The sequence below is a fragment of the Talpa europaea genome (assembly GCF_964194135.1).
Source record: "Talpa europaea genome assembly, chromosome: 16".
Taxonomy (NCBI): Eukaryota; Metazoa; Chordata; class Mammalia; order Eulipotyphla; family Talpidae; genus Talpa; species Talpa europaea.
Window position 1 is genome coordinate 46,646,434 of NC_140084.1, and position 10,995 is coordinate 46,657,428.

Here is a 10,995-nt window from a genome sequence, read left to right on the forward strand (position 1 = left end):
GGCAACTCCTTGCCGAGGCTTCTCATTGGCGGGCCAGGCAACAAAATGCCCTCTTTTGTCTCGGAGGCGGGGCTCGAATCCCCACCCGCACCCGATTGGCCCTACAGACCGTCTACCTCCCACTGGACAGGGTTACGTTTGCTCCTTGTGCGCCTATTGGCCCTTGAGAGCGAACCTTCGGTGTCGGGGGCGGAGCAAGCGAGAGAGCCTGTCATGGATTGGACGGTGTCAAAACGGGGGGCGGGCCCTACTGGCGGGGCGGTTGGGCGGCGTAGGGAGAGTCTTTTCAGCGCTGAGGACTGGCGCTGAGGAGGCGGCGGTGGCTCCCGGGGCGTTTGAGCGGGCTCATCCGAGCCCGCGGGCCAACGCGGATCCAGGCCCGACCGGCGGGACTGCCCCGGACTCGCCGCGGGCCTTCCTGGCCGCCATGGAGGACGGTGTCTATGGTAGGTCGGCAGGGGGCGGGGCTGGCTGGGAGCGGGCGCCTTGGCCCGGAACGTTCCGCGGCGCACGTTCCCCGCGGCGCGCCGCGCGCAGCCTGTCGGGCCCCGTCGTCTCTTAGCTTTTGTGGGGCGCGGGGCCGGCTTCCGGCGGCGCCGGAGATCGGGGCGTTCCAGGCCATTGTTTGGGCCGAGTCTGTTTCCGGTGGCGGTGGGAGGGGGCGGGAGGGAGCGATGGAGACGAGGCCGGGACGGAACCATTCCCGCTGGAGGGGCCGGGCGAGCCCAGTGCCTGCTGCTGGCTGCGGGCCGGGGGCTGCTGGGACCGCTGGGGTCGTGGGGAGCAATCTTGGGGCCACGGAAACTCGGCTGAGGCGGGGGCGGAATCCTTCGATGCCCCGCCCCCTTGTCATCAGCTTCCCCTCTTACAGTTCCATTTCATGAACCCGAGAGTCCCGGACGCCCAGACCCGTCTTTACTCAGTGCCCACGAGCCCACGCCCCCAGCTACTTCACCGGGAATGGAGGCAGAACAACAACATTTCATACCCCCTCCAAGTAATGGACTTAGAAGTTCAGACTCCCAGGCCTTTCTTCTCTCAGGCCTGAGTTCAGGCTCTCAGCTCCTTTCTCCCTTAGTCTCAAGAGTCCAGACTCTGACTCCCCTCTTCCTCAAGACTCAGGAGTCTAGATACTTGGCCCTTCCCACGAGTAAGGGATCCCAGCCCAACCCTCATATCCACCTCCCCAATCTAGGAGTCCTGCCCACCCCCAGCCCTGTGCTCCCCCAGATTGCAGGAATTCAGATTCTCAGTCCCCAGAACTGAACTCCAATCTTTGATCCCGGCCCCCAGAGCCCCCAGACCTGACTCCGGAGGAGCGGATGGAGCTGGAGAACATCAGGCGGCGGAAACAGGAGCTGCTGGTGGAGATCCAGCGCCTCCGGGAGGAGCTCAGTGAAGCTATGAGCGAGGTGGAGGGTCTGGAGGCCAATGAGGGCAGGTGAGGGCTGGGGCAGAGAACTTTGGGGTGGTGAGGCCAGGCCAGGGCCACAGAGGGCTCAGGCATTGACCATCCATTCCCCGCTCTCTGCCACTGTAGTAAGACCTTGCAACGGAATCGGAAGATGGCAATGGGCAGAAAGAAGTTCAACATGGACCCCAAGAAGGTACTTGAAGCCACAGGGCTGGGTTCAGTCAGGCAGATATCCAGGCAGGGGGTCTTGGCTCTTCCAGGTTCCAGAAGTATGTATGTTGGTTAAAGGCCTACCTTAGGTGGACAAGCTTGGTCCTAATCCCAGCATCCAGGTACTGGTCTTTTTGTTCTCTGAACACTAACCAAGATTTCCAGCCTCCTGAACTTTGCTTGTACTGTATGCTTTGTCTTGGAGTTCCTCTTCCTCTTTCTGCTCATACTTCTGGGCCCACTTCCCAGTGTCACCTACAGTCCCAGGAGGAGCTTGAGTCTGGTGGAGAACAAAGAAGGGTTTACCGGTGCCAGGATAGAAAGATGGTATCAGGGCCTCGACATTCAGAGGAGGGAGCTTGATGGCATCAGGGTGGATTTCCTTGAGGAGGGAACATTCAGCTGAGGTTTGAAGGATGAGTCTATTCACCAGGTGGAGGGAAGATGTTTGTTCATTCAGATAGTCATTTATACCCATTTCCTCAGGCCTTTTGGTGCCTGTCCCTGTGCTGGGCAACACTGGGGACCCAGAGAAGAGTTTGGCCCTTGGACAGAACACCACAATCCAGAGTGATCTATAACTGCAGTGAAGGTCCCTACTGCATAGGGAAACCTGAGAAGCCCTAGTCCAGCCTGAGACTTGATCCTCACAGCCCTTGATGGACTGCAGTCTACCAAAGTTTTTCACTTTATTCTCACCCAGAGCAGTTGTAGTTTGTTTAGTCATTCAGCAAACATCAGTTCCTGTTCCTTGCTAAACCCTGTTCTTGGTGCTGGAACTATCTAGAAAAAGACAGAGGGAATAGTAGGTACAAAGGCTATGAGGAGGGAGGGATGGAAGTTTAGGACCTGGGAGGAGACTGAAAATGCAGGCTGGCCCTCCTCTATTAAGGGTATGGGCCTCCCTGGTGGCGCAAGGGGTTAGGTCTTAGCACTATCAAGGTAGCCACTGCAACATGAGTTTGATCCCCGGGGAAGGGAGCTAACCCAATCACGCAGCAGACCTCCCCTGTCTCACCTTCCGCTCCCCTTAGCATTGTATTTCAGTCAGTCAGCCTGTTCTTTTCCCCACTCCTCACTTTGTCTCTAGTGGATCCTCTCACCCCCCACACCTCTGGCCTACGCCCCAGTTCTTGTGTGCATAAATAAATTTTTTTTAAAGTGTTTAAAAAAAAGGGTATGGGTGGGTTTGATGCTAAGGTTGCCAGGGAGGTGGGGGGAGTGATTTTCTGGCCCTCGGCACTGACACCTGTCCCTACCCACCAGGGGATCCAGTTCTTGGTGGAGAATGAACTTCTGCAGAACACACCCGAGGAAATTGCTCGCTTCCTGTACAAGGGTGAGGGCCTGAACAAGACAGCCATCGGGGACTATCTGGGGGAGAGGTGAGACCCCTTCTCACGGCCCTGTGCCCACTTCTGCTCTCACACCCCCAGCTCCTCTCCTTTCAAGACGAGACCTTGACAGATCAGTCTCCTGACTGGATTCAGAAGAAAGGATTGACCCAGGGGTCTGGGGGAGTGTGGGGCATCTGGGGATGTGGGGACTATCTGTGAGCATCTGGGAGCCCTGAGGACCTTCTTGTGGCCATTTGGGAAGTATGGGAATTGTCCATTTATGTGTGGAAACAGTGGAGAACATCTGAGTGTTTTGGGATTGTCAGAATCATGTCTGGTCACCTGGCCTGCATGGGAGCTGTGTGGACAGCTTAGAAGTATGGGGACCGTCAGTGGATAACTGGGGAGTATGGGGACCCTGTGAACATTTTGGGGTTTGAGGACCATCAAAAAACTAGGGTACATGACACCTGGACATCAGGAGTGTGTGGGGACCATCAGTGGATGTCAGGGGTCCCAAAGGGTTTATGGACATCTGGGGTGCTTGGAGACCCCCTGTGGATGTCAGGCACGTGGAGGCTGTCTAAACATTAAGGTGATGGGGACCTTCTGTGAAGTCTAGGAAACTAGGGGCCCATCTGAAAGTGTCTGGGGTGTGTAGAAACTGGATGTCTGGGCCACTTTGGGACTGTGTGGCCCTGTGGGGTGTGTGGAACTTTCTGGATATCTGAGGTGCCTGGGGACCATCCGTGGAGATCTGTAATGTATGGGGACTGTCTGTTGATGTCTAAGAACTGTCTCTTCGTCTCAGGTATTTGAGGACCATCTGTGCATATCTGGGGTATTTGGGGACTGTTAGTGGATATCAAGGGGGTGTGGGGCTTGTGCAGATATCTGGAAACCATCTGTAGACATCTGGGATTTGTGGGTACTGTCCGTGGGAATCTGGGAGCCATTTTGACATTTGCGGAACCTGGGATCATGTGAGAGAGCTGAGGGTAGGCAGAGGCCACATTTGCTGCATTTTCCCCAACTGTACAAACCAGGGTTCTTGCAGCAGATGGCCCTCCCAAGAGTGAGTCTCAGTGTCCTTGCCTCAATGCTAGGCTTGTGATGGGGACTGGGCCAAAGTTTTACCTGCAGCAGAGGCAGCTGCTGTGCTGACAAAGTGGACAGTCTCCCCAGTACTTTGCCTCCTGCCAACTCCTGCCTCCTCATACTCCTTCCTGTATGTGACTTTGTCCCTGTCCCCCCAGGGAAGAGCTTAACCTGGCAGTGCTTCATGCCTTTGTGGATCTGCATGAGTTCACAGACCTCAACCTGGTGCAGGCCCTCAGGTAAGAAGGGTGAGTGTGGCTGAAAGGGCAGGCAGGAGTGTACCTTCACGTTTGCCTTACAAGTGATGAATCCTACAAAAGAGAAACAAAAATTAGGGAACTGATTGCTTCTGCAACATATAAGTTCACCATAGGGCCTCCTTCAGGCATAGCTATGTCCAGGTGTTCAAATGGTATCAGAAAGTGAACTTTTTCCAGCTCCTGGTTGTGCTTGTTACTGTGCTGGCATCACAGAAGCCCCAATTACCTTTGAGTTTCCTTTGCTTGAAGAAGGAAGCTATTTCCATATAAATCTACCAAAGTCTCATGGCCAGTGCTCATGGATCAGATTGGATCACATGCCTCTTTCTCAGCCAGCAACTAATGGCCTGTTCATTCCTAACACCGGAACTGAGAGTGGGGAGGGCTCTACCTGCCGCGGGGGGAGGTGCAGCATCTACCAGCATGGCCATCCTCACTGGCCCCTCTTTAACCCAGGCAGTTCCTCTGGAGTTTCCGCCTCCCGGGAGAGGCGCAAAAGATTGACCGGATGATGGAAGCCTTCGCCCAGCGATATTGCCTGTGCAACCCTGGGGTTTTCCAGTCTACCGGTAGGGGCTTGAAATACTGGGGTCTGGGCAGGAGGGTGCTGGGGCCCACAGGCTGACACCGTTATCTGACGTCACTGTCTGGTGCAGACACGTGCTATGTGCTGTCCTTCGCTGTGATCATGCTGAATACGAGCCTCCACAACCCCAATGTCCGTGATAAGCCTGGCCTGGAGCGCTTTGTGGCCATGAACCGGGGCATCAACGAGGGTGGAGACCTGCCTGAAGAGCTGCTCAGGGTCAGTCCCCTTCTCTGCACAGCCCCTCAGCCTTGTCCTTCTGCCTGCCTACCCATGGGTGTCCCAGAACCAGAGCCTTCCCCCTGGGATTCTTACCCAAGCACAGAGGGTGTGGCTATGCCAACTTGTGTCAACTGTGTGTCCTCCATCCTGCTGTCTCTCGGGTCCTCTCACTTTGAGTGTCTTGGTGGGTCTGTCTCCTTCTTCACCTGTCTGGCTGTTTCTCTGAAAACTGAACTAGCTTTTCCAGCTGTTTGTCCCTGTCTCTTTTCTTTTTTCCCTCCTGTGTCCTCCCTGGGACTCCCTCCCTCTTGTCTTCTGCTTTCCTTTCCTCCCCAGTCTCTTTTTCCGCCCTCCCTCCCTGGTCTCCTTGCTTCCCTGGCTGCTGGAGCATCCTCATCTCCCCTGGCAGCCCTGGGCGGGTCCAAGTGCCTTGAGGTTGCTGATGGTGCCTTTGCCCCTCAGAATCTCTACGATAGCATCCGGAATGAGCCCTTCAAGATTCCAGAAGATGACGGGAATGATCTGACCCACACCTTCTTCAACCCAGACCGGGAAGGCTGGCTCCTTAAGCTGGGTACGTTCCCTCATGACTCCATGGGCTATCTCTGGAGGGAACTTAGTGGGCCCAGGCTCAGTACTTGGCTTCCACATATCTGCTGTGTGACCTTAGGCAAGTGACTGGACTTCTGAACCTCAGTTTCCACATCTACAAAATGGGGCTGAGAACATTTTGGACCCAAGCACAGGACCTGGCCCAGAGAAGGGGCTCCATAAACCTTTGTGCGTGAAGGGCCCAGCTAGGGTGCATCCCAGGGATGGGATGGGTGAGTGACGCCAGTGCACCTTGAAACCCATGACACCTGTAAGTTCAGGTCAGTTAGCAGGTTTCCCTTTCATGGGTTTATTTGAAGATGAGAGTGGTCCTCGGCCCTGTCTATGGCTTTGCAAACCCCAGTGGTAAGGCCAGACTCTGGAAGTCAGGATTGGTGGATCAGCATCGGCCATCACCATCAGTCCTGTTAAGAGCTCCCCAGCTGCCTCCCATGCACAGCCAAGGTCTAAAGCCACTGACTTGGCACCATGCCTGATAATGGCAGATGTGGTAGAAATGATAGTCTCTTAATGAATGACCACTCCAAGGGGACGGTGGAGGCGGCCAGGGTAGCAGGAGGGAGCTTCCAGCCCAGTGCAGGGGTCCAGGTATGACTTTATTTCCTCCAGGTCTCCCCCCCTTCCATGTAGAATTGGTCTTAAGTGAAGACCTGGTTTCCCTGGCCAAAGATGTCCTGGTATCCTAATCCCCCCAAGCAAGTTATACTTTCTTGCCAATACACTAGGGAGCATGCATTCTGCATCAGCTTCAGAAGGTAGTAGGTTTGGGGTGGGGGTTAGATTTTCTGAGGCCTAACGGTGCCCCTGGCTGTGAGAAGGCAGGAAGAACTTCAAATCCCAACCCTGCCCAGTAGTAGGCATCCTGCACCATGAGAATGTTGGGGCTCAGTAGCCATCCAGCAGCCACAAGGCAGAGGTGGCCTTGGACCCCGAGCTCTGACCAGAGTGCATCTTTGTACTTGGTGGCAGCCAGAAAAGGTGCCTTGCCTTAAAGGACTAATTCCGCAAAGGGAACTGGTGACTATAATATTGGCAAAGCCATTGTTACCATTATTACTGATGTTATTTAATCCTTCTGGAACCAAAAGGAACCCAGAAGAGGTTCTCTTGAAGCAGGAAGCTGTGGTCTCCAGACTGGAGAAACCAGGTCTCCAGACTGGAGCCCAGAAAGGGCAGGAGGTGGTCTTGAGGTCACACAGGCAGATTGTGCTGGGCGGAGCTAGATCCCACTCCAAGAACATCAGGGGGGGTTTGTCCTCCCATTTGTGGGGAGAGACCTCTTCACTGTGGCAATGAAGGGCTCTCCTGGCCTAGAGGCCTCTAAGTCCTGGGGCCGGGGCAGGGGCAGTGGACAGAGGGGGGCCAGAGCCCAGCACTGCCTCGAGGTGTTGGAGGCCACTGCCGTGGGACTCAGGACCCTGGACCTCCCCAAGAGGGAGAGGGTCTGGCCCTTTCCCCCTCATGTGGATGTAACTGGTTTTCTTCCCTTTCTCTCCCTCCCTCCCTCCCTCTCCTCCATGTCTCTCTGTCCCACCCCCTCTTTCCTTCCCTCATCCACCCTATTTCTGTTGCCTGTGGCTCTTGGGGGCACCCCATTCTTCTGCCTTCTCTTCCTCGCCTGGTCCTGCCTGCTTTCTCGCTGTCTGCCCCAGGAGGTAGGTACACGGCCCATCTTCTCTCCCCAACACTATACCAGAGGAGGGGCCTCTAGGAGGAGGGGGTTGGGGCTGAGACAGGCTTAGAAAGCCTAGGGCACTGCACTGGGGGTGGACCAGTTCCCGAGCCCAAACACGCCTGTCCCTGCTTGTCTGTCTCTTCCCACGCGTTGCTTTGTCCTGGGTCCCAGAGCCCAGCCTCCCTGCTATTCTACCGCTCACTCCCCTCCCCGCCCCCCCCAGAGGCCCTGTCCCCCCTGTTGAGCCCAGGCCCCCTCCCACCCCTTCCCTTTCAGGGGGCCGGGTGAAGACCTGGAAGCGGCGCTGGTTTATCCTCACTGACAACTGCCTCTACTATTTTGAGTACACAACGGTGAGGGCTGGGCTGCCTGTGATCTAGAGTGCTGGGAGGAGGGGCTGGGTGTCTGTACTCCTGCATCTGGAGGAGGAGGGAGGCTGGGGGCTAGACTTCTGGGTCTGAGGGAGGAGGGGCTGGGGTGAGCATTTGAAAATTGAGTTCTGTCCTACTTGATCCTCCAGGACAAGGAACCTCGAGGAATCATCCCCCTGGAGAATCTGAGCATCCGAGAGGTGGATGATCCCCGGAAACCGGTAAGACCCTCTGTCCCCCTTTCTGTTGTGGGATGGGCCCTCTGATCCTGGGACTTGGCTCTCACTTGTCATTCTTCCTCTCCCATGTCCTCCAGAACTGCTTTGAGCTTTACATCCCCAACAACAAGGGGCAGCTCATCAAAGCCTGCAAAACGGAGGCTGACGGCCGAGTAGTTGAGGGGAACCACATGGTGTACCGGATCTCCGCCCCCACGCAGGAGGAGAAGGATGAGTGGATCAAGTCTATCCAGTGAGCCTGGGCTCCAGGGGTCCTTGGAAGGAGGGGGTCAAGACTCCTTGGTCCTCACCATTTTGTCTCTCCCCTTCTGCAGGGCAGCTGTGAGTGTGGACCCCTTCTACGAGATGCTGGCAGCAAGGAAGAAGCGAATTTCTGTCAAGAAGAAGCAGGAGCAGCCCTGACCCTCTGCCCCCACCCCATTATTTATTAGGGAGCTGCCCCGCCCGGGTGGCCGGACCCCTGGGTTCTGGGGCTACAGATCCTGGTTTCCCCATTTGGAAAAACCACCACCTTTCGCTCCTCTCTCCTTTGTAATTAACATGCTGTTGGTAATCTTATTAATTATTTAACCACTGGCGGCCTGCGTACCCTCTTATTTTTTGAGGTTGACAGCTGAGGTGCTTGGTAGAGCTGGCCCATCAGCCCTGTCAGTGACCAAGCCAGGGGAGCTGTGGCCTGTTTCTGCCCCCTCTGTTGCTGGATTTCACAAGAAGGAGCAGGTGCTGGCAGCCCCCAGAGCCAGCACAGAGGTTAAAGGGAGTTGCTGAAGGCAGCCCCAGGAAGTGACGAGCGTGGAGTTAGAATTGTGCAATGATTTATACAGGTATAGGAGGCCAGGGGTGAGTGCTGTCCCTTGACCACCAGGAGCCAGATGCCCACCCCCTCCATTGCTTTCAGGGGGTTTATAGTCTTCGAGTGGTGACAAATGCTGGGAGCTGTGCTCATTGCTTAGAGGGACAATGGGAGCTAGAAGAGCTCTGGTTGAGGAGAATGAATTGGAAGTGAAGGAAGAAGGCCTGGGGACTGTTGAAATGGTTGGGAAGGTCTTGTTGCTGTGTGAGCCAGGGGGTTGCTAGTGTCTTGAGTGAGCTGGAAGTGGCTTGGGACCAGGTAGCAGTGGCAATGGTGGGTGTTTGGGGCCAATATGGTAGGTCTGCAGCAGGTGGAGTAATTGAGAGGGTTTCTCAGCCACCAGAGGGTCATCCTTTGGAGGAGATTTTTCACCAACCGTAAACAACCCTGAGAACTTGCCTTTTTCTAACACCTCCTTTGCCAGGAGTCCGACAGCCTCTGAAGTATGAAGACGGCAAACTTTGTGGTGGGGGTGTCTCTTATGCCCCAGTCTGGGCCCATTTCTCCCCCCTCCCCCATTTACCCTCCACCTTGTACAGGCAGAGTGTCCCCCAGAGAAGAGCGGTTCCAGGACCCTGGGGTGGCTTGGTAGGTTGGGAGACTCCCGTGTCGCCTGTGCCCAGCTCTGCTGCTGAGGGCTCTGTCAGCAAGGGAAACCACACTTCCGACACGCCAGATTCAGACCCTGCTGAAAGAATGAGCCTGTCGCCCTAGGCTTGCCCGGAGTTGCAGTTGCTCCCACACACTGCGAACCCTGGGATCGTTGAGTGCACCCGGTGGGAAGCGTCCTGAATCTCCAGCATTGGTCCGGGCCCCATTCTTGGCTGGTGGCGTTCACCAGTGCGAAGGATCGGAGATCGCCAAAATACAGCCATCCGCAAAGGTGGCGTGTCCCTCCTTGCAAGAAACCTTTGGACTATAATTCCCAGGAAGCACTGCGCCGCTGACCGTCCCACGTCCCACGTGGGGGGGCGGAGATCTAGTTTCGAGGTCTTCTGGGAGTTGTAGTTTATCAAGACTTGACTGTCGGGTTTGCGGTAGCTTGGTCTAGCCCGTTGGGAAAGCGATCCTGCTCTCTCTTCAACTCCAGAGGCTGATGGGAAATGGACTTTCCAACTCCTCCCATGGTTCAGGAGAATGGAGTCATCAACCCAAAAAGGTCATGGAAAAGGAGGCCCCTGAATAAATACTAGGGTCCCACGACTAACCTTATCCTGCCCTCCTCCATGGAGTGAACCCATAGGTGAGTCTGGGCTGGATTTTCTGGTCTTAAAGTGACCCAGTTCCCATAGCATCCTTACCCATTACCTTATCTGTTCAAGCCTCCCAAACTTGCCTCCTGGGCAAGGAGTAGGGGCTTAGTTTTTAACTTTATTAAACGATAACCCTGACAATAGGTACTGAGCGACAGCTAGTAGGGGAAACAGTGGCTTGGTGAAGGTGTACGGAAATGCATTGGCTGTGGAGGAAATGGGTGTGTGAAAGGTGGGTGTGGTATGCTGTGTTAGTCACTGGGTACAGCAGGCTGGTGTGTCCCTGTGGCCACGACTGGGGGAGGTAGGGGGATGGGAAATGAAAGGTACTTGAATGGAAGTTGGGGGCGGGACCTCTGGCTGCTTTTTAAGGAGAGTAATTTGGAACTGAGCAGGGGTGGAAGCAGGTGCCCTTCACCTTCATATCCCTCAAATATGCAAATGAAGTTGGCAGCAGGTAATGGTAGTCATCCTTAGAGGTAAAGACAGCCCAAGACCAGATCAGTCAAGAGCTGAGGAGACAGGAAGGCGATAGGGGGAGACGGGGGGGGGGGGGGGGGGGGGGGGTGAAGAGGGAAGAGAAATAGATAGGAAGAAGGCTGAGAGAAGAGGCTGGCAGGAGAAACGGGGAACACCCAGCCAGGTGGAGTGGGGAAATGGGTCAGGACGGAGCAGGAACCGAAGGGACAAAAGCAGGGATAGGTAGTAATGGAAGAGACCAGAATATCATGGAGGTGGGCCCTGACTTGGGGAAGCAGGTAAAGGGAGGCAGAGCAGCAGGGGCAGCCCCTGGAGGGATAGGTAGGTTGTCCTGAGGTGTGGAGGATGTGGTCAAGAGCCCCTGTACCCAGGCAGGTCATTTCTG

The 10,995-nt window shown here is 55.5% G+C and overlaps 1 protein-coding gene across 1 annotated transcript; it reads left to right on the forward strand.

Annotated features, from left to right (window-relative positions):
- The first annotated feature begins 415 nt into the window (after window positions 1-415).
- Window positions 416-8,630, forward strand: CYTH2 (cytohesin 2). The gene is made up of 12 exons (XM_084257277.1): window positions 416-446; window positions 1,294-1,441; window positions 1,541-1,607; window positions 2,891-3,009; window positions 4,218-4,298; window positions 4,776-4,888; window positions 4,976-5,124; window positions 5,590-5,701; window positions 7,691-7,767; window positions 7,935-8,006; window positions 8,102-8,256; window positions 8,339-8,630. Exons 1-12 carry the CDS (start codon window positions 428-430, stop codon window positions 8,424-8,426), a joined length of 1,200 nt encoding a protein of 399 aa, XP_084113403.1. The 5' UTR covers window positions 416-427; the 3' UTR covers window positions 8,427-8,630.
- The last annotated feature ends 2,365 nt before the right edge of the window (window positions 8,631-10,995 follow it).

Bases quoted from the DNA above. Each gene is read 5' to 3' on its own strand.
- CYTH2 (XM_084257277.1), top strand. The intron at 3,010-4,217 runs GTGAGACCCCTT...CTGTCCCCCCAG, and splicing joins GGGGACTATCTGGGGGAGAG to GGAAGAGCTTAACCTGGCAG. The intron at 4,889-4,975 runs GTAGGGGCTTGA...TGTCTGGTGCAG, and splicing joins TGGGGTTTTCCAGTCTACCG to ACACGTGCTATGTGCTGTCC.